This window comes from Physella acuta, unplaced genomic scaffold (assembly GCF_028476545.2).
Source record: "Physella acuta isolate Inbredline_101_S28 unplaced genomic scaffold, ASM2847654v3 ptg000616l, whole genome shotgun sequence".
Classification (NCBI taxonomy): Eukaryota; Metazoa; Mollusca; class Gastropoda; family Physidae; genus Physella; species Physella acuta.
In genome coordinates, this window is record NW_026732135.1 from 117,209 (window position 1) to 141,813 (window position 24,605).

At 33.9% G+C, this 24,605-nt stretch overlaps 2 protein-coding genes across 2 annotated transcripts; both read right to left on the reverse strand.

The window, feature by feature from the left end:
- Positions 1–30: 30 nt before the first annotated feature.
- LOC131947911 (uncharacterized) lies at positions 31–9,503 on the reverse strand. Its single transcript, XM_059309312.1, has 7 exons — positions 9,391–9,503; positions 9,015–9,220; positions 6,551–6,761; positions 1,546–1,652; positions 981–1,233; positions 431–542; positions 31–253 (listed from the first exon to the last, which is right to left on the reverse strand). The coding sequence occupies exons 1-7, from the start codon at positions 9,443–9,445 to the stop codon at positions 31–33; spliced, it is 1,167 nt and encodes a 388-aa protein (XP_059165295.1). The 5' UTR covers positions 9,446–9,503.
- Positions 9,504–13,209: 3,706 nt separating this feature from the next.
- Positions 13,210–21,718, reverse strand: LOC131947925 (uncharacterized). Its single transcript, XM_059309327.1, has 6 exons — positions 21,626–21,718; positions 21,259–21,523; positions 17,119–17,333; positions 15,525–15,744; positions 14,788–14,904; positions 13,210–14,554 (listed from the first exon to the last, which is right to left on the reverse strand). The coding sequence occupies exons 1-6, from the start codon at positions 21,686–21,688 to the stop codon at positions 14,034–14,036; spliced, it is 1,401 nt and encodes a 466-aa protein (XP_059165310.1). The 5' UTR covers positions 21,689–21,718; the 3' UTR covers positions 13,210–14,033.
- Positions 21,719–24,605: the final 2,887 nt, after the last annotated feature.

Sequence of the window (24,605 nt, forward strand, 5' to 3'; positions counted from 1 at the left end):
CATGGTCGTTGAGAAAAAAGCTACATCTTTTCATGAAATACATACCTGTATTCTTTTTGGTGGAGTAGAAGTCGTGTATTCTGCTATTTTTACTGGATCTTTCTTCCCATATTTATATTCAATTTCCAAAGCTTGTGCAACCATGTATGAAACACCAGCACGCGATGCATCACAAGTCACTTTGAATGATTCGCCTTCCCGAACCTCTTTTAAGCTCAAAATTGTATTGCTTTCACTATTGTAGACGTTCTCACTAACAATATATTCAACAGTTATTTTTTTTATTACAACTATTCTAGTATTTTTAAAATATTAATGTTATAAAAATATTATTATTACATATGTTATACTTACAACTAGTAGAGTAGAGTGATAATGTATGAAATGTTTTAGCAGGTATAAATTAAAGTAAAAAATGTTTTAAAATTGCCCATGCATTCGTGTTCCTTCCTTAAGCAGAATCAAAACTTTATTCCAAGCCATAAAAACCCACTTATTTAACTCATTAAAGTCGACGCACAATAAGTACCCATAACCAGAGTCTTCTCCAGAATAACATTGCAAGTTTTTATTTAGATTTAATCACAAAAGTGAGGAAAATAGAGTTGTAAAAACTTGCGTTTTAAAAGCAAAAACATTATTTAAAATATAGCAATATGTAAAGGAAAAAATAATGTTTTTAAACTTTTGTTATTCATACCCTTTGATATTGGACAATCATCAGAAAAGTGTTGCAAAAAAAAATTAAGAATAAAATATTAATGTGTTATGATCTAAAGGAAAGATGAAAAAAAAAATATTTAAGCTTTATGAAGTGTTCACACGTTTTCATTTTTCTATGCATTATTGATTGAGTATATTGCAGTATTTTTATATCAAATTATCATGGGTTTTTAATTCATTTGTAATCCTCATAATGTATTAACATATAATAAACATTCTTTTTTAAATTATAGTCCAGATCGGTGACTTGACCCTACCTAATACATATATCGTCATGTTCCCAGAAATTGTTTCTCTGTTGTCTGTAGCCATACACATATACATGTAGCCATCATACTTTTCTTCGGTTTTAATCCTCAGTGTTGAGGAATGACGAAACTGGTTACATGTGGAGCCAGAACTGTTTGTTTTAGTAACCGATATAGCGTTCTGTGCAGTGAATGGCAGAAAGCTACTAACGTTACTTAAGCTGCTACCAAACATCCATCGAAAGTTGACATCATTTACTCTCTGTAGTAATAAACGACTTTATTTTAATTAGGAGAGATAATTACTGAATAAATGAACTTAATCGCTATACTTAGTAGCTTATAAATGAGTAATAATGAAGATACTGTGATTAGAACAGTCATCGAACTCATTATGATGGTCATAAACATATTTTCTTAAATACAAACAAGTAGAATATAAAATATTAACTTTTTTCCATAATTTTAAACTTACAAATGTAATTCGAATACCTAAAACATTTCTAAAATTGTGCATATATTATATGACATTTACAATGTTTTTAATTATGAAACTGTAAAAAAATGTCAGTACTTTTTCAACGCTGCATGTTAATTCAATTTCTGAATCTCTGTAATAGATAAACTCGTTTGGTTTATATGTGCTCGGAGGATTTACATTCACCGACATAGTTCTTGGAGCTGTATAGATAATTTAAATTTATGAAAGGAAATGTCAGCTTATTTGTGTATACAAATTAAAAAATTCAAATTGCTATATTTTATTTCCCTACACGTTTAACCATACCTTTAACGCGTAGTTTAAACTAAAAGTCACGGACCAACCTTTGTGAAAACGTGTTATTTTTACTTTCTCGTATATACGAAGTATAGAGAAAGTCTTGTAATCGTGCGCAAAAATGGCATGACATTTTGAGTTTTCACCGTTTTACTCCTCAGTCCTTCATCACATCCGGAGTATAGAGGACTTATTTTAATCAGGCAAAAATTATAAATACCAATATATAAACATTTTGGCGTTTTATGCGTTATCGAGTCGGAAAAACTGGATTTGCAATTCTGTCCGTATGTGTGTGTGTCTGTGTGTCTGTAAACACGATAACTTGAGTACCCTTACAGCTAGGTTGATGAAATTTCATGTATAAGTATTTTATCAAAATTGTAGATCAGTATCAACTTTTGAGAGATTTCCGATAACCGGAAATGGTACTGTTTTACTTTGAATTTTTCAAAAGCCTATAACTTGAGTACTGTTTCAGATAGATAAATGAAATGTGACATGTAATTAAAAGATCTAATTCTCTACACTCGTTCAAATTTTGAGTAATTTCCGTTGAAGGAAGTACTAAGTTACGCTATTTCCGATTTCTCAAAAAACGAATGGTAATTTATAAGGTACTAATCATATTCCGAACTATTATGCACATTTTATTTGGCGTTCACTGGTGTGCAATTCTTTTTTTCTACGAGATTTCATTCTATTAAAAAGTTTAAGTATTTAAAATGGATTAAAATTCATGTCTATATCCCGAGTTCCCATGCCCTGTTGTTTTTATATAAGAATATTCGAGAAAGTTTAGGGGAGATCGCTCCCGGTTTATTTTTTTATCATTAAGCACGGCAGGATGTTACGGTATTATTATTACTAATGAATCTCCCGTTGCCGTCTCTTAGGGGTCGTTCATAAATGACGTCACACTACAACGGGCGGAGGTTGGGGTGTCTTCGGATTTTTGTGACGGTGCATGACGAGAAGAAGAGGTCGAGACAGTTTGACGACGTGGCCAAGCGATGGAGACTACTGACCCAAAAAGTCTCGAGTTCGAATCCGGGTTCCAGGCGGCTGGACATCTATCTGACCACATTATCCCTTCCTATGCCAACGTCAAGAAACATATGAACTCCACTTCATCTGCCCAATCGATTGTTAGGTCTAGAGAAGAATCTTTGCTTTACTTTTTAATTATTTTACATACAATTTTCCACTTTGGAAAAAAAAATATAATACACGAAGTGAAAGTCTTTTTACTTTCTCGTATATACAAAGTATAGAGAAAGTATTGTAATCATGCAAAAAAAAAATCGAGATTTTTACAAAACTCGACGTTTTACACCTCACTGATACGGAAAAACATAATTTTGCAATCTTGTCCGTATGTCTGTGTTTTGTGTGTGTGTGTGTGCGTGTGTGCGTGTGTGTGTGTGTGTCCGTGTGTAAACAAGATAACTTGAGTACCGTTACAGCTAGGTTGATGAAATTTCATAAATAAGTATTATATCAAAATCGTAGATCTGTATCAACTTTTAAGCGATTTCAAATGACCGGAAGTGGTACTTTTTTCTACTTTGAATTCTTCAAAAGCCTATAACTTGTGTAGTATTTTAGATAGATAAATGAAATTTCACATGTAAGTAAAATAACTAATTCTCTACCTTCTGTCAAATTTTGAGTAATTTCCGTTGACCGGAAGTACTAATTTACGATATTTTCGATTTATCAAAAAAAAAACATGTAAATTTATAAAGAACTAATAATATTGCGCACTATTATGCACTTTTTGCTTTGGCGTTCGCTTGGTGCGTAATTCTTTTTTCTGCTAGATTTTATTCTATTTTTAAAAGGTTAAGTATTTAAAATAGATTAAAAGTCGTGCCTATATCCCGAGTTGCCATCCGTTGTTGTTTCATATAAGAATATTCGAGAAAGTTTAGGGGAGATCACTCCCGGTTTATTTAAATTGGTTTCGATACTTCTAACATGTACTGTAATATTTAGAAAAGTTGATTGAGAAATCTATCTTTGTTCCAGTTAATTTTTCATGTCATCTATCTATCTATCTATCTATCTATCTATCCATATACTACTAAAACTCAAGTTTGTTTACATGTTTGAATATTTTTTTTTGTTTGTCTGATTTGGTACTGTAAGGAAACTGCTCTATATGGGGGGCTGTAAAATAGTATGAAGGTAGAGAACAATTTTTTGCAGTCAGACTTTTAATCACACATTTATTTAAAGAAGTTAATTAATTTATTGATTTATTCATAGGTAGATTAACCACATTAATTTTAAAGTTTTAGATCAATGGCTAAACTTTGACTGAATAGTGACGTTTGATAACTCATTGTTTTGTTTGTTTGTTTGTTTAATTTGTTATTGGGGAGAATCTGCATTATGTGTAGAGCTGTAAAATAGGATTGTGGGTGGTAAATATTGTTCTTTCTTAAACACACTGTTAATTACAAACTAATTTAAAGCCATTAATTAATTTATTGATATTATTATTGGTAGATTAACCACATTAATTAAAAAAGTTTAGAACTATGACTTTAGTAATAGTGAAAAGCTTTATTTTCTTTTTACAAATGATACGGTTGACTATCAGGACCTCGCGGGGCTCAGGGCAGGTGAAGTAGAGTTCACCTGTTTATATTTTCCCAGCATATGAAGGGATAGTGTGGTCACAGCCATGCTCAGCCGGAATGGTTTATTTTTTATTTTAAATACAAACATGTCTGAGACTTGGCTGGGCACTTGGCAGGTGAAGTAGAGTTTAGTAGAGTTTTTAAAATATAAAAAACGTCTTTTTGAATGTGGGGTCTGGTTATTTTGGGATGATAAGTGCCGACAGACGTGATGTCATTTATGGATGACCCCCCGAAACACACAGTTATCTAACTAGATAACGGGTAGTCTAGTAGTATAATAAATCTTTAAATTCAGTTTCTTGAATATTTTATTTAAAAACAATATAATATATAATTTCCATATAGGATTGTGAATCTTGTCTTTAATAGCACGCATTATTTCCCTAACTTTGGACTCGAAACTAGAAAAAAATAAACCTGGAGTGATCTCCCCTAAACTTTCTTGAAAATTCTTATATAACACTACGGGGGATGGCAAATCGGGATATAAACACGATTTTTACAAGCCATTTTTAGTTACTTAAATTAATTTAAAAAAATAGAATAGATTCTCGTAGAAAAAAGAATTGTGCAACAAGTGACGCCAAACAAAATGTGTATACTAACGCGGAATATTATTAGTACTTTATAAATTCCCCTGCATTTATGGAGAAATCGGAAATAGCGGAAGTTACTATTTCCTGTCATCAGAAATTACTCAAAATTTGATAGAAGTGGATAATAATATTAGATTTTTTTTACTGGTATGTGAATTTCATTTATTTATCTGAAATAGTACTCAAGTTAAAGGCTTTAAAAAAAAAAATTGAAAATAGAATAAGTCCCACTTCAGGTTACCTAAAATCGCTGAAAAGTTGATACAGAACTACAAGTGTGACTTCATTTTTTTAGGTATGGATGAGGGGGGTGGAGGTTGGGGGGTAATCTCACTTTTTGTGACTATGTATGGTGTGGTTTAAAAATTGCCAAAAAGCGTGATGTCATTTATGGATGACCCCTTATCTCACAAGAATGTAGGATATCTATTTTATTTTTTACCTACTATGACACTTTGTTCTACCCGTGGCTACGATCGCGTGGCAGATGTTTACGTGTTTAATTATACATCACATTCTGGTAGAAAAGTGGCTCTGACCCACAAAACTGTTGAAATACATGAATGTTATGGTGTTGCACTTAATATTGTGAAGAAACATATTCACTATATTAATGATCACAATAACACTGTATCATTCACCATACAGCAGTAGTGAGCATAGTTTTGTATATTACATTTTTACTTATGAAATAGTTTCGATACAGAAGTAGCCCTGACCCTCCCGCTCAAGTATATTTTTCAAACTTTTGCGACTTGCTCGCTACACCACAACATTCCGCGCGGCATTAACTAGCGTATATATTAATTATTTAAACGTTCTATGTTCTGAAAATTGCAATAAGACGATTTTTGTTAAATAATGATAAACATTGTAATTGAATGCACGTGCCAGAAAAAAAATATTATTACATTATACTATCTTTATCGATGATGAATACTAATATTTAAGTAAAACGGAGGTAAATCAAAATATTCGTGTATAAGATATATTTAGATAAATACTATCATAATCCAGCAGACCGCGAGGCTAGGTTATAATAAAACAGTAACTGCAGTGTCGCTATCAACGCAAGATAAGCAGAGTTTGAATTAATTACGTTCTAATAAAGAAAGAAGGGAGCGGCGTGGTCTAGTGATAGACGACGCGACCACTAACGTGAAAGTTACTGGTTCGATGCGCGTAGTCCATGCCATATATATTACCCAACAAAAAATTATAGAGCATCAAACCTTGTGTTAAGGGACGGAGTGGTCTAGCTGTAGAGCGCTGGATTACTAACCCGTAAGTCTCGAGTTCGAATCCGGGTTCAAGTCAGTAGACCGTCCCTGAGTCCACCCAATTGTGATGGGTAACTAACTCACGTTAGGGAAAGTAAAAGCGGCTGGGCATAGTGCTGACCACATTATCTCTACATTCACCGAGGTCACAGTACCAAGTGAACTCTACTTCACTTGCCCTATTGACCTTCAGGTATGAAAAGGTAACTTTTTTTTTACTTTTAATAAAGGAAGAGAGGGGGGGCGTCTGATGTTCATTTGTGTGTGGACTCACCTGTAAATGTAATAGTAAGATTCTGAAAGCTTTCTGTTGGTATGGTATCATATCTTGAATTTAAGTGTTGTGCATAACATACGTACGAGCCGGCATCAGCACATTTCGCACTCGAGACCGCTACTTCTATTCTCATTGTGTTTCTGTTTTTTGGAAATTGTGTAGTTCTTTGCAAGTTTCCAGAAAAAGAAAAATTCCAGTTCTCACGAAACTATAATTTAAAGAAGAATTTAATACGTAGAGTCAACATCAGATCATACAACTCAATCTAGCATATCTGAATTTATTTCTATCCTAAACCGTTCAATCCGATTCAATTCTATTGTTTTCGGTCCTATTCAAGTATATGCAATCTAATTAAATCTCATGCAATCCTATCTTCACTAGTTGCAGCACTTTAAATCAAAGATAATTAAAAGTCATGTCCTTCAATTGTAAAAAAAATAATAATCGCATATCATTCAATCCATCCTGATCTATCTTATTTTACATTTTTAAACACATACCATCCCTTTTAATCCCAGCTCACTAACTCTAACTAAAATTCTATTTAATTTCATTTAAATCTATCCAGTAAAGTCGTATCTTATCCAAAATTATTTAAACATATTTCATTTAAATCTATCCAGTAAAGTCGTATCTTATCCAACATTATTCAAACATATTTCATTTAAATATATCCAGTAAAGTTGTATCTTATCCAACATTATTTAAACATATTTCATTTCAACCCATCCCATTTCTTCCAATCCCATATCATTTAATTCAATTCCACTCAAACCCAGACATTCATTGCTATCCAATTTAAACATTTTAACTGCATCCTTTTAACGCTTTAATCCGTAACATTTACTCTCATATAGTTTATATACATTTAATAATGCATACACATTTTATCGCATTTTTCGAAACATTTTTTTGCGTGGACAAGACTATGCAAGCCGACTATCTAATCCTCCCCCCGCCCCCTCCCTCGCTCTCTGGGCATATGCAACAGACCATTTCGCAACCACCCCCACCGCCACCAGTCTGATGAGCTGTGGTTCACGACGAATGTTTAGATCGTATAGCCGGGTCGAATTAGTGACGTCTGTTAGGGGGCAGCTAATTTAGCTTTCAGACAATTTGAAACTAAGGGGATGTAAGATGTTCTGCTTGGTCTTTTCGTTGTCGTTTGTAAACTATGAAGGACGGCTGCTTTTACGGGGGACGAGGGATGGGAGGGTAGTGTCGAATTCACAAATTATGAGTTACTGAAAAGTAGGAAAATAAAACAACTAAATAGCGGCGTGTGCTACGCCGCGGGTCGGCTCGTTTCATATATTCCCTTAAATCAAATTCCTATCAAAGGTATTGTGTTCAGCGTTTTTTCTTTCCCTCGATCTCTACCGTCCGTACTTCACTCTACCCACTCACCCATCAACTCATAAACTAATCTAATCATACGTTGATCAATTTTATTTCTACATTTTCTATTTCGTGTCTCCACTAGCCTTCCCGGCCAGACCCTGCTCTGGCCTCTTTAAAAAACATATATGTAAAATGAGAGTCAATTGTGTGTTTATTAAACAGCCTTTACCAAATTGCCTTGGTTTAGGAAACATATTACTTTTCCAATGAAATGTCTGGACGTTTGGGAACATCGCACATAATCTGAAACCCAATTCTAAATTTAAACTTAGCCCTATAATAGCCAACCACAACCAAACACAAACGCAAACGCAAACAAAGCACAAAGGCAAACACGCACAAACGCAAGCACAAGTAAACACAAGCATAAACACAGAAATAAACACAAAAATAAAAATAAACCCTAACCCTTACCCTTACCACAATATCAAATATGAATATAAGTAAAAACTTAAACCAACCCACATCACAACTTCAACCATTCTTAAATTAAGAAATGAGATCTTAATTAGTGATAACACAAATAATAATTATTAAACAATGCAGTTTTTAATGTCTTTAAAATAAAAACTACAAAATATTTTATTTAATTATATTCTCGTACTCGTTTTTATTTCACAATGTTAAATACTAAATACAAAAATACGGTAGAGTATAAATAAGAAATAGCATCGGCGTTGAACGCAGCGCAAAATATTTAAGTTAGTAAGACCATAAAAATGGCGGAAACGAGGTTGTCTCTAGAGCCTATACAAATATTTAAAAAACTGAAAAACATTTGAAAATTCACTGAATTTAGCCAGAAAGTGTGCACTAAGACTTCCAGTGTTTTAATGGACGAGTGTGTCACAAATGTTTGTGAGCTTGTACGCTGCGGTCATTCCTTATTGGTAATGAATTTTGACATCAAACTAAGTTTAATTTTAATTAATTTTTTAAATGGTAGATTTATGCAATAGGAATTATGATTAATTTAGTTATAAATATTATTTAAGATTTTAAAAATGAGATTTAAAAAAAAAACATGTCAGATAATAAAAATTAAAACACTTACGGTTGATATGTTTGGTTCAATATAAGTGTAGTAGTGTGCCAATTTTTCTGTTTTTGCCCCAAATTTCCATGAAATTATTAGCATTGCAACAGTCGTAACATCGACTGGAACACCAGCACGTGAAGCGTCACATTTTAAAGTAAAAGATCCTCCAGCCTCAACCACACTTGGGCTGACAATTTTATCATTGAAGGTCTGACCACACCCTGAAAGATATTAAACTTATATATTATTACCAGCAATATCTTTGAAAATTGAAAGACTGACGGCAATACACGAAAATATGATCGTATCTTAACAACAAGTTTTCAAATTATTTATATTTGTTTAGTTCCAAATATAAAGCTCATGCTGATAAAAATTCATAGTAGCTAACCTTTTGAACGCCATAAAAGCAGTATGATGAACCCAAATAAAACGTCTAGGTACATGCTAAATTCTGGGTGTTTTTGTGTGCATGTGATGGTTTGAGACAATTAACAAGAGTAGTATCAATGACAGCCAAATGACTTTTATGACTCATGCTCCGGTTTTACTAAACTTACAGTTACAGTAAGAGTGCTGCTGGGTCAGAGGCGATACCAAAAGGGGAGCAGGGAGAATAATAATAGTGTAAACAATATATTAAAATTCAGCTTTCAATAGTTAATAAACAATCTCAATATAAATAACTAGGAACTCAAAGCTTGTAATGTAAGTCAATAAACTTGTGTTCAGGTTTGTTCATGTAATGACTAGGATGTTATTCAGTAACAAATAAAAATATATTTTGTTTAGTTTGTTTTGTAACGCAATGGTCGCTGCGACGTAAGTGCAACGTATATATTATTTAACTAAACCCTAGTCCTAACAGCTAAACATACGCCACTGTTTTACCGCGAGAGTTTTGCAGAAGCCACGTCACCATATTGATTTGAAACACATCTATTTATGTGCGATCTCCCACTAGTAAACATACATGTGGGTGGTTTAAAAGATAACAATCAAACGTATGGATAAGCACAGATGTTTCATGCAGCCTAATCCTATGTATTGAGCTAACGATACGGGCAACGATGTAAAGTATAAGGGCAATGATAAAACAATGAAATATACCGACTCTATTATGGCTTATTACAGCTTAACCAATCTTATCATGCAATACGAGAAGACAGTTATTGCACATCGCTACACGATCATGTAACAGACAAGTGAGAAATACATTTATAAATAATAAGCAGTCCCGACAATGTCCTGCACTGGCCTCTGTAATTAATTAAAAAACTATTTGCAAATAAGAACGCTTGAGAAAATCACACATAACCCTAAACGTAACTCTAACTTTAAACTAAACCCTAATTACAAACAACCACAACCAAAAGCATACAAACGCATTCGCATACACAAACGCAATTGCAAACACACTTTAGTTGTTAGATTGAATTGTCATCGGGTACTAGTGCATGGTTTGAAACAAATCGGTCACTTAGAAGTGGTCGAAAATTCCCTAGCCATTTTGTCATCCATGACGACAGACAATAATAAGACAGACGCAACTTGTAACAATTTAAAAAAAAGGAACACGATACTAGACACAAATAAACATGTATAATATGTTGCACATTCATTTCAGAAACATTCCCTATTAATTGTGTCTCCCCTTGCTTATACACCCCGCACCGTAACCAAGGAAATTTTATCTCACCATAACCTTATCAAAATTGATACAGATGGTCTTCAATACCCAACCTTCATCAAACTCTTTATATCCCCATAATCTTAAGTTATGCTTTGTAATATATATATATATATATATTTAGGGTAACAGGGCATTACCCCTCCCCCGTCAATTACCCTCCGGACGTTTCCCCCACCCCCATCATTACACCCGGAGTAATTACCCCCTGTCAATTACCCCCCGCCCAGTAGGACATTACCCCACGATCATAGCTTAAGGTTTATCTAGGGTTAGAGCTAGGGTTTGAGTTTGGTCTATGTTTTAGGGTTAGGGTTAATGTTAGGGCTAGGGTTAGGGCTAGGGTTAGTTTGAGGATCAGATTTAGGCTTAAATCAAATCTAGATTTTGGTTTTGGGTTAATTTTAGGTTGAGGTTAGAATTAAGGTAATATATAGGTATAGAGTTGGAGTTAGAATGAGGATTCTATATTGGTGGATGGGGGGGGGGGGGGGTAATTCCCCTGGGGGTAATTGACAGGGGGTAATTGACAGGGGGTAATTGCTCCGGGGGATAAATACGGTGTAAATGTCCGGGAGGGGGTGGGTAATTGCCTGTAGCCATATTTTGTATGAAAGTTTCAGAAATACTTGATTGTACATCTAAAAAGGTTATAAAACACCAACGTTCCCACGTTTTCTTTAACTTATTATTTATTTATTTTGTTTGTTTGTTTTTCCAATCGAATCTTGCGATCGAAATTTCGGGCACTTCCCAGTTAGCTAGCGCGCTGAAATTTTCAGGGAAGCTTTGTTTTCGATGATAATACAATATTCAATTATTATTATTACTAAATTTATCCATGGAAAACTTTTATTGATCATTTTAGACTTCTATTGATGGGTCGACGACAAATTCCCGAAAGACACTTGCCCGAATGCCGTTTGCCCGAAGGCCGATTTCGGGCATTTGTCGCATTCGGGCAAGTGTCCATTCGGGCATTTGTCCCATTCAGGCAAGTGGCATTCGGGCATTTGTCGCATTCGGGCAAGTGTCCATTCGGGCATTTGTCCCATTCGGGCAAGTGTCCATTCGGGCATTTGTCACATTCGGGCAAGTGTCCATTCGGGAAATCGGCCTTCGGGCAAACGGCATTCGGGCTAGTGTCTTTAGGGAAAATGTCCGGCTCCCCTATTGATTTGTATAAAAAAAGGGAAATAACTCAGTAATTGTAATTTGATGAAAACAAGGTTCGGTACTTTCCCTCTTCAGGTTTACTGAAGGAAAGAGCACGCGATTGGCTGAGTAGTGGTCAAGCGGTGTTTGTGTACAGACCTATGCAAATCTGACTGATCAGGAAGTAGAATGTTGATGGTCGAATGGTTTGCACGCGAGGGCAAAATGGTGAAAGAAACGGCAACACAGAAGAAACGTCGATTGGAAAAGGCACGTGTTATTTACGAGTTGTCTTCGTTTACCCAAAATAAAAGTGAATGCGAGAAGATAAAATCGATAGCAAGATTTGAATGCAAACAAACAGACAAAGATTAAAAAGTAGAAAATATTTATCATTAAAAAAGTGTTTAAAAACCTACGTTTTCTGATTGAACTAAAAAGTAGAAAATAAATGCTATACATCACAATAATGCAAGCGATCACTCTACTATAAGCGATCGCAAACTGCGTGCGCATTATGACAAAAAATGAAAAACGTGGGGCGCCGAAGTAAAAGTATTTTATCGGTCATTGTTAATATAAGATGTAAAAGTCATATTAATATTGATTAGATAATACTATTGAGTTTTATTAGGGAGCTTGTAGAGAGTCAACAGTATTAAAAACTGTAAGAAAATCACGGCGCCCCACGTTTTTTATTTTTTACTAGCCAATTTCGTAGTATTTCTTGACAACACTTCATATGTTTATTTTTCCTGTACCAATCGACATTAACCCATTTCGTACTGACGGTACTTATAAGTAACACTTTAATGAAGAGCCAGTATTATTTTTTTTATTTAAGAAGATTTTTGGAAAAGTATTGATACAATTAATGGGTGATATGCTGGTTTAGAAGCCGTTCCTAAATGTCTTCATTATGCCTTCATTTATGTTTGCATTAATGTTTGCGTAAGCATTATTGTCTGCTTTCAACTTTGCGTTTATGTTTCCGTTTGTGCTTATGTTTCCGATTGCGTTATTGTTTCCGTTTATATTTGTCCTTTAACGTGTGTATATTCTCACGTTCATGTTTGCATTATTTTTTTGCGTTTAAGTTTGCATTTATAATTGCTTTTACGTTTACTTTCATGTTTGCGTTTAAGTTTGTGCTTATGTTAAGTTATTTTTCCTTTTATGTATGTGTTCATATATTATCGTTCATGTTACATCTGCATTATTGTTTGTGGTTTTGTTTTTTGCATTTATGTATTTAGTTTTGTGGTTCGCGTTTATGTTTACGTTTATGTTTGTGTGTAAGTTTGTGTTCATGTTTGCGTTTGCTTTTATATTTATACATACCACACAGGAAAAAAATAACACGATTTTGGGTGTTTTATTCATCAAAATGTTAATAGTGTATAATTTAAAAAACAACATTAGTAAAACTTCACCACCATAAGTTATGATTGCAATGGAAAACACAAAAGGTGTGATAATTCAAACATTTTCAAATCTCTATAACTTTGCTCTTATAAAAGATAAAATACAATCTTATTTCTGATTTATTTTTGTCATTTTCACTCTGCATTTTTACGTTTTCTTATTATGATAGAATGCCTTTAAAAAAAAATAAATGACGCAACACTATGTGCAAAAATAAGGAGGTGGGGTGCATTAACATTAATATATCTTGAAGTATTGAATTAATCTAAATGTGTAAAAGTAGTAATGTGGTTAGTATAATGCTTAATGTATGTGAAACGCTTAAAGCTTATATGATTTGCATTTGACGTAAAAATGCAATGTTGAGAAAACGTGGAAAGCATTACGCTTATATGATTTGCATTTGACGTAAAAATGCAATGTTGAGAAAACATAAATAAAAGAGTGGAAAAAAGTACTGTGATATTTTTTAATAGGTATACATATGACAGATATTGTTTATTAGATACTTTTGTTCTACTGTTAATTTGTGCTCGAAAATTTTTTTCGGAGGTAATTTTTCATTGTCCATTTTTCATGTAGCCATATATAGAATGATAAAGCATAGAAAAATATATATTAACATCAATTTGGTATTTTACTTCCGTCTTGTTAAACTCATATATAAAAGTATGAAAAAAAGCGCTTATGACAATTTGTACTTGATATATAATCATATAATAATTCTATTGAGTAACTACAACATGGTTTATGTTCGATACTAATTAAATAACACTTTTAAAAATAGGAGCCGAGTATTTATTTACATCGGGGGTATGTACGTCTTCAGGGGTGTCGTAGAGCTTTGTGTAGTCGTTGAACTCATCGGCTGGTGCAGAATCTTTTTTTGGATTTATGCCAAGCTGTTCGTCTGTCTTCGTTTCTAGTTGTATTTCGTTCTGAATATCAAGTCGCTTACGTGTCTCAATGTCGACTTGTGTATCTGTTTTAACACCAAGTTTAACATCGTTCTTAGTTTCCAGTTCATTATCTCCATTCTGCTGAAATCCACTTCTGTACTCAAATTGCTGGTCACTTTCTTTTATAAACTCTAATTCGTTGATAGAACTGTAGTAGTTTTCTGAAGTTTCGTATTGCGCTATGTCTATAATCTGAGCGTACCCCCCGTTGGGATCAGCAGGTAAAAGATATCCATTACTGTCCATTGGTGGAGACAGAGACTCCTGTCTTATTGCTGGGAGAGTCCTCATATCACGTCTCCTCTGTATTGCTCTTTCACGACGCACTGCAAGCATGAGTATAATATCTTACTGTTAATTACTAGATATTAATTATTTATTAAGCTACTTGTTTTTAAAAAAAAGTGCTTCTTCTTTACTTCATGTTGCTAGATTACATATAAAATATGTCTGCATGTACGCACGCGTGTGATCAGTAATGCGTGTCTCTTTTTATACGTATGTATGTGTATGTATGTGTGTGCATGTGTGAATGCGTGTGTCAAACAAAGCGACCAACCCTTTGTAAAGTAAACTGTTCCTATAATAACTCCTACAACAATAAGAACGGCTACAGGGATGACGTAATATAGAAAACTGTAGTCGTTTCTTTCAGAACTTTGCGCTTCTGTTGTGGCTTTAGGAAGTAAAAACAGGTAAAGTTAATAACCAAGCATACTTAAAATACAAGCGTTTTACATTATAATATATAATTCTTAAACAAAAAATAAATGTCATAAAGAGTTGTCTTTAATAGCTTTAAGTCGACAGTTGTTTTACTAATGGGACGAAACGAAAATATGTTTTACGTTCATTGTTTACGTATGGGTGGAAGCAGCATAAACAACCATCAATTAACACTTTTTTTCTTCGCGTTCTCTTTTTTATTGTCACTGTTGTTTACTATAATAACAAGGAACGTAAAACCTTTTACCAATATCTGTTTATTAATAAACGATGAACTTTTGAGTATTTCAACAACAAAAAACGACAAGCTATAAATCACTTTTTAACAAGCTTTAATGTTGTCAATAAAGCACCTTTTGTTTGTTAAAACTTATGCAATGGAAGATATATTATTTTAATATTAACCACATAAAGTAGAACAACCTATTCAATTATAAAACTTGTGTAAACTTAACTAGATATTTATGCCAACTAAATAATTAGTTGGAAAAATATGATTATGTGGGTTTCACTAATGTTTTTGCAGGTATTATTTTAAGTATTTAATTGTTTTTTTATACGTATACTTACTTTCGTTTTTTACAAGTTGAAATCTGTAGACCTTTATCTCGTTACCTTTTTCGTCTTCATAAGTCGCATTACAAAAGTATACCCCCTCGTCTGCACTGTTAGCATCGTAGACAACTATTTCAATTTTCATTGTGTCAGTATTATTTGGCTTAATTATGTCATGTTGGTTTCCACTGAATGTAAAAATCCAATTTCTTGGAGGAGAGGTTTTCGGTGGAAACTGTAGAAAAGGGTTTTCACACAATAAAAGTATGATCAAATGTGACTCATCTAACGGCCAACACCAAACGATCTAAGCAAATCTACAACGTTTAAAACGCTCCCGACGGTATGGCTACTAACCCAACCCCCTCCCCCCTTTCTCCATTAGACCAAAAAAAATCACCGATGTTTTTCCCTGGACTGAAAACTATTTCTTTCATTCTGTCCATTTTACATTTTCGTATGCAGAATATAGACAAAATATTCTAATCGTGCACACAAATTAAATAAGAATTTGACAATTTTCGCTTTTTTACACACACCATTATATAGTATACCGAACATTCTTAATTGTATTTTCACAACTTTTGATGTTTTATAACCTTTCAAGCCGGAAACAAAGTAGTTTTTCAATCCTGTTCGTCAATGTGTATGTATGTGTGGGAGTGCAAACACGATACCTTGAGTACCGTTTCAGTTAGGTTGACGAAATTACATATGCATTATATCCAATTAGTGGTTTTATATACACCTTTGGGCGATTTCCAGTAACCTGATAGTGGTACTTACTCCTCTTCCGGTTTCTAAAATCTCTGTAAATTAAGTACCGTTTAAGTCAGGTGCACGAAACGTCAAATATAAGAATCAAATTAAATGCAAAGATTCCTTTTGAACTATTTTCCTTTTAATGTAAGACCAGTATTTGTTCGTTAACGACTGAGCTACTGTTTTAGAAGCATTTTGCTATTTCTTGGACTGTATTCGAACAATGCAAAATAATTCGTTTTTATCAATATAGATACTTACTTTTGAATTAGTTGCAAAGACTGTCGGATAAATGCAATGCCAAAATGTTCTTTTGTATATTTTATTTTGTAAGATTTTTAGTTATCTAGGTTAAGTTTTGAGGATAAGGTCACAAATTGTGTTCTACCTCATTATTTCGGTGAGTGATTAACGAACATTCAAGGATTTCATTTGGCATTGTAAGTAAGTCCCGACGATTATGACCCAAGTGCAGGCATCGTTTACGTTTAAATAACACAGTTTTAGAAAACAAAGTCACGCGTCAAAGAACATATGATTAGTAACGCATTGGTGAAATCCTTCGAATATATTTCGTCAAACTTACTTCTATCCCCGCGGCAACGCGCGGGGGACGGGTACGCTAGTATATATATATATATATATATATATATATATATATATATATATATATATATATATATATATATATATTTACATTTATATGGTGTGTGTGTATAGAGAGAGAAAGAAATGTAGAGAAGGATAGGTAGAGGAAAAGAGAGATTACATAGTCTTGTCTATCACTAAAAATCTTTTTGTAAACAAAATTAGCAGCTTTGTATGAAAGTAAAAAAAAATTAAATACCGAATCATTATAAGGAGGATTATATGTTCTGTATCTGGCATAGGTTGTTGGTGGTGCTGTTCCGTTTGTCCAAGCAATGTACAAATTGGAAACAGTGGTAGCACTTGATGGAACACCAGCACGCGTAGCGTCACATGTCACGGTAAAAGATTCTCCTTCCACGATAACACTGGGGTTGACAATATCGTTCACATTCTTGCCGGGTGTGATGGTTTCTGTAGTTTGAAACATAGGTAACTAAAAATTACGCTAGAATATGTTTCTCAGCGATAATTGAAACACATTTTAATAAATCCAATATTAAACACGTCTATAATAATTCCCTTTCTTTAAATGCACTGAAAAAGGACATCGTTTGCTGTCATTAATAAAATAGTTGTTTCACGAAATAATGATTGTATTACAGACATTAATTTATATTCATTTTCTTATTATAGATCTAATTTATAATTGCTTATCTTTTCGTATTGCTATTTGAACTGAATTAACTAAAAATATTTGCTTTAAAACCCGCAACTTACAGTCCCAAAAAGATATTGTAACAGTCAAATGTAAGGTGAATGTATGTTTCGAGTATGTTTCATAAAAAGACGATATAAATAAAAAATATAGTGTGGGTGTGCGCATGCGCTAACAAAAGGAAGCAAGGGGGAGAGAGCGGGAAGAAAATGGCGATGTTTTGGCAGTGAAGTCGTTGTATCAATGAACCAATAAAATCATGAAATTTTTTATTTTTTTTTACAACTTCAGATCTAAAGCATTTTGAATATCATTAGCTCATGTTTGGCTCATAAAAGTCAGTATTAAACAGCAAAAGGGACCGGCATGGTGAAGTCAGTAAAGCTCATGGTTGCTAAACGGAAAAGTCTCGAGTTCGAACCCTCGGGCAGAGAGACTCGTTAGCTAGGGACAACCACTCTTCTAGGAGAGACAACTCCAAAATCAAACAGCTGCTGCCGTATAGTTTGTTTTTGGTTGGACAAAGGCTATGGAAGCTAAATCAAAAAGAAAAGCAGGCTGAAATCGGAGTCAATGGCCTCAATGGCACATAACCAGTTGACACGTATCCTTAATTGTGATGGAGACGTGGTTGAGTCGGCAAAAGCTCAGAATTGAAAAATTCGAAAATGTCTCGAGTTAAAACCCTCTGGCAGATAAGGCTCGATCCCTTCAAACACCTAAAATTAAGAACGAAGAAGAAGAAGAAAAGGAAGAAAAAGCATAAGAAAATGTTGAAAACAAATTTGGTTGTTATGGAAACCCGAAAGTTTTAGTACTTTTTAAAATGCTAAGTCTTTTTTATTTATTTATGCACTTATAGCAATCAAATGTAAAGGGCTTATATTTCAGTACATCTTATAATTTTGTCACACCTTCTATTAGAGTTACTGGTCAGAATTTTACAAGGTCTGAAAAAATCGTACACCTTTGAGAATGCAAAAGTTTAAAATTGTGCATAATATTTACCATAAACAACTATTGCTCTCATGGCCATAATTAAAACACAACGTGTGCTTCTATATGGCCGTGAGAGCTAATTTTGTTCATTCCCAACAATATAGCTCTCAAAATAAACATGTTAGTTTATTTAAGGGGAGACGTTATACTTGACCAGTATTTAGGTTTTTTTTGAATAATCAAACAAGTGTTGTAGAATTTAATAAATATCTATATGATATGATAATAGGTAATTTCTCTGGAGTTATAAAGTATAATTACAGCAGTTAGTTCCAGAAATTAGAAAGAAAAGTCAGTCATCTGGAAAGTATAATAGAAAAAAGCAATTGCTTGTTTAATTTTTAAAAATTGGCTGATTTAATAAAACAAGATAGACCAAATGATGTAGTTGAAAACCTAGATAGCACACATTTTGAAAAGATAGATGTTTTTGTCAGTATCAAAATGTGAAAATTCCCAGAAAAGTAGTTTAAAGATCTACTCTTGAAATGTATAGCTGAGTACCTAAAACTATGTTAGGATAACAAGAATTGATACTTAATTGATACTTAATTAGACTTAAAATGTAAAACGTTATAAATTATGAAAATCCTAGGAATAGTTTAATTTTTCAAGATGGCCGCCGTTGTCTCAGTTACAAAAAAAATGTACCAATTTTTTTAGTGGAAATGCATATTCGGATGTACCTTAAAAAAGCTGTAAAGAAAAAATTGTTAGCTCTCTACTATTAAAAAATCTTTTTCTTTTACCGGAGCCTTACCCCTTAAGCAAATGTTTATAAGAACTAACAATCGGGGAACAGGAATGAAAATGAATTATGCAATGCAAAATATTGCATGACTAGTGATGATGTTAGAGAAAAACATAATCTACAATGTGCACTAATGACTGATAGTAATGGAACCTTAATTTTGAAGATTAATGACTCAAAATGTGTTTGGGCAGACATATTTAGGTTAAATCTCCCTTTAAATAAATACCTTGCTATGACGATGTTGGCATGCTGTAACATGCAAATATTTTTAAAGTTATTTCTGTTATTCGATAGATTTGTTGAATTGATTTTTGTCTAGGTTGATGCCAATCCTGGTGTGACTGTGATCTATAAATGTAATTTTTATACTGATGTAATGATTTTACCTGATATTGAATAATATATTTTGGAAAATGTGGACTCATTTTGTTATTAACCTAATATTCAGTTGTTTTTTTTGTTATGATGGGAACAACCACACATGTGTTCAAGAAGTGGTCCTGTGGCTCTGTTTTCCCATCGCAGTGTTCAGACAGCATGATTTGATGATACGGTAATCAGTGCGTAGTTTCAGGGAGAATACAAAGACTGATGATGGTAATGTATAACAACCAAATTGATACATTTTGTTCAATATCCAGAGAAATATTTGTTGTACACTAATAATGTAGAAGAAAAAGACGGAAATGATGAGAATTAACAATAAACAGGAGGCTCCATTGTCAATAGACGGAAGACAGGTAAATGATGTGCAAGAGTTTGTCTACCTTGGCAGCAAGATCAGCAAAACGGGAGGCCCAGAGGAGGACATACGCGCTAGAGTTAATAGAGCCCGCTGCGCTTTCACAGTCCTGCGACCCATATGGAAAAGTTCGGCCATCTCCATTAGCACAAAAATTAGGATATTTAACTCTAATGTCAAGGCAGTTCTGCTGTATGGAGCAGAGACATGGAGAGTCTCCAAGGCAAGCACAGCAAAGATACAGACCTTCATGAATAGATGCCTTAGACAGATACTGAAACTGAGATGGCAGGACAAAGTGCCAAACTTGGAACTATGGAGTAAAGCTAGGCAGGAGCCTATAGGTGTGCAAATAAGAAGGAGGAAGTGGCGCTGGGTGGGTCACACACTGCGAAAGTCTCACACAAATGCTACACTCCAAGCGCTTGAGTGGAACCCCCAGGGAAAGCGGAAGAGAGGGCGCCCAAGACAGACCTGGAGGCGGAGTCTTCTTGAAGAACTGAAGCCAATAGGGATGTCTTGGGAGATGTCAAAATTAATAGCCGAGGATAGGAAGAAATGGAAGGAAATGGTGGGGGCCCTATGCTCCATAAGGAGTAAAGAGGACTAAGTCAAGTAAGTCAAGTCAATAATGTAGCTTTAATTTTTAAGGATAGTGTGGAAAATGTGTTTATGTATTGTACTGTATGTTAGTTAAAGCTAATTATAGTAATTTGTATGAGCAGGGGTGGGGTGCGGAGGTAATGTTTTGAGGTATGTTTTATGAATGTATCTTAGTGCGAATGAATCTTGGTGCGGATAAACAATGAAGCAATTTAATCATGTCGCGATATGTAAGATATTTATGTTTTGTGTTGCTGTGGAGAGAAAAGGTTAGTTCAGTGTTTTATTACGTCTGGGTGCTTAAAGTGAAGGATAGTTTCATCTTAGTTATTAAGAAGGAAGTAAGTTCAGTCTAGACCTTTGAAGAGAAGTTTAAATTATTTCTAATAATCTATTGATGCAACTAAAAAAATAATTATTAACATGTTTTAATGTTTATCGGCTTAAACCTTGGTTAATTGGGCACAGTGTTATACAACATATGATGTTTAGATTGTGGAAATGAATAATATTAATTTCAGTTTGACGTTTTAATGAAAATTAAACACGCGCATATATTTTGACAAGAAATAGTGTGATTTACTTGGTTTAACGTATATCGTCATATTCCCAACAGTAGTTTCTTCATTGTTCGCTGTAGCCACACAAAAAAACACGTAACCACCAATGTTTTTCTCTATTTGAAACTTTAGCGTTGAAGAATGAAGGTACTGGACACACGTACTCCCAAAACTGACTTGCACGGGGACACCGATTTGTTGGCCGCTTTGTTGAAAGTACAAACTGGAGACTGCGTTTTCTAAACTAGAATTTCGGAACTTCCATTTGATGGATAAATTTTCAGGGCCCTGTAAAGTAAAAGTGTATGATGATTTTATAAATATAAAACTATAAAATTAGATAAATAAAGCTTATGAAATGCTTAAATTATATTCTACTAAGGCACTTACAGTAACATTGCATGTTAAGGTAATATTAGATCCTTCATGGTTGGTTGACACATATGGACCCATTCCTTCTTCATACTGGGGAACTAAAGTCAGGGATATCGGAACTGCTCGGGCTGTTGAAATACAAGCTCAAGAGTTACTTTTTTTTTCTTGTTCAGACTTTTTAATTTTGTACACAGTGTAGATCTAATTCTTTTTTAAAGAATAGGATGCCCATACATTAATATCAATTCATCAATAGCTTTAACCATACCAGGTACATTTTCTGGAACATTGTAAAAAATGGCAAAATTTATGGATGATTTTTCGGTACAACTGTTTTGATACAGTGATAATAAATAATGTTTTACGGATCATTGACAATAATTGCACCCAGTCGTTTGGTCACATACATGTTATTGATTTATATTTTCTATTCCCAATAAATGAACTAATAATGAATAAACCAGCTCAATGTACTTTATCCACTTTATACCGCAATAATAAAATCCAGCAGGCAAATAACAAAACCATAGATTTGAATCTTCAAAAAAAAAGGTTCAACAATTGAACACATACAACCTAACGCCGCCATTTACATAAAACAGACAACAAAGTATTATACAACATTTTTTTTCAATTTTACCCTTAGAGTTCTTTATACTGAAATAATAGCCAAGGATAATTTCGAGCAAAAGCATAAAGCCATGATTGAGGAAAATAGAGACATGATCAGTAGCCGCTCAAATTGCTCTTGTTTAGCTGTAGACATACATTGTGGGGTAAACGATAGCACAGCAAAAAAAAAAAACTTTTACAAAAATAGAATTGTTACACACATTTAAAAGTGCTGCTAGCTTAATAGATAAAACAGATAGTGCTTTTTCTTCTCAAAACAAAGTTTGCAAAGTCGATAAAACCGGGAGTAATCTGCCCAAAACTTTCTCGAATATTTTTATATAAAAAACAGGGGATGGGAACTAGGGATATAGACATAAATTTAATCCATTTTAAATACTTTAAAAAATTGCCCACCAGTAAACGCCAAATAAAATGTGCATAATAGTGCGGAATATTATTAGTACTTTATAAATTATAAAGTTACTTTAGTTTTTTTGAGAATTCGGAAATAGCGTAAATTAGTTATTCCGGTCAACGAAAATTATTCAAATTTGAAAGAAGGTAGAAAATTAGATCTTATACTTACGTGTGAAATTTCAATTATCTACCTGAAATAGTATTCAAGTTAAAGGCTTTTGAAAAATTCAAAGTAAAAAAGTACCACTTCCGGTTATCGGAAATCGCTCAATCGTTGATAAGCATCTACGATTTTGATAAAATACTTATATATGTAATTTCATCAACCTAGCTGTAACGGTACTCAAGTAATCGTGTTTACAGACACATAGACACACACACACACACACACACACACAGACATATGGACAAGATTGCAAAATTATGTTTTTCCGTATCAGTGAGGTGTAAATCGTCGAGATTGGAAAAATCTCGATTTTTTTTGCACGATTACAAGACTTTCTCTATACTTCGTATATACGAGAAAGTAAAAATAGATTAGTTGGTTTTATTATACAATCTTCTTTTACATTATTCATTTCTATCAAGTTAATTTTCCTTTTCTTTTCCAATTTCGATTTTGTCACAATTTTAAAATCGCCTACACTCTGAAACGCTACTAATACTTAAATTTGGCACACGGGCACACGATGGTTTAAATGAACATTTATCTTTCACCTAACCAACCCACCTCCACTATACACCACGCCCTCAACCCCATCCCTATGCGGTGTCCAAGCGTCCTTTTCACGCGTCTTATCTTTTGGATATCGTGGCTTGTAGACAAGACGTGTTTTCACTGTCGAGCTGAGTCGAAAATTCTGTGATTTACAGTCTGTCTGAAAACAAAAAGTTGTTCTCTAACTACATACTATTTTACAGCTCTATAGATTTAGTCTACGTTTCGTCCAATAGTGTGGAGTGTCTGGTATTAAGAGCTTGATATAACGTCAGGAGCGGAATTAGAAATAAAATCATCTCAGCCCTCCCTCATGTAATATAATATACTAGACTACCCGTTATCTAATTAGATAACTGTGGGCTTTGGGGGTTATCCATAAATGACATCACGTCTGTCACTAATCATCACAAAATAAGCAGACCCCACATTCAAAAAGACATTTTTTATCTTTTAAAAACACCAATTTCGGCTGAGCATGGGTCTGAGCACACAATCCTTCTTCGTATACTGAAGTCACAAGTGACCCACTCAACTCTACTTCACCTGTCCAGTGTCCCGCCAAGTCTTAGACAAAATATTCTATCGGTTAAAAAACGATTCCGGATGAGCATGTCTCTGACCACACTATCCCTTCATATGCTGAGGACAAAGAAACAGGTGAACTCTACTTCACTCGCCCTGTATCCCGCTAAGTTCAGATAGGCAGCTTTATCATTCACATCCAAGAAAAAAAAATGAACAAAAATATTTTAACATTGGCCTGATGTGTCTAGAATCCGTGCCACCCGCATGAAGCCTATCTATCTAGCTACATAGTACTCATTTTTTTTACATGTTTGAATATTTATTTGTTTGTCTGATTTGCTACTGGAGAGAATCTGCACTATGTGTAGAGCCTTGTTTACAGACACGAGTATCGCCCCTTATAAAAAAATTCGCGTCAGAATCCTTAACTAAACATTCAATTTCTTTAACAAGTTAAAAAATAATTTAGGAAGACAATGGTTAACAACATTAGACGCCACCGTTTTTGTTTTCTGTGACGACAAGGCACAATACACTTTTGTATTTTATGTCTCAAGTAGAGGGGTGGGGTCGATACGTGCCGGGTGCCATTAGCGAGTAACAGGTGTCGCTAATGGATGTTTGTAGTCGAGAGAAACGGTGGGATGATGATGTTAAGTCAGTACACAAAGAAGTTCAATTTTTCTCCATGTTAGCGCACCCTCCCCTCAACCCCCG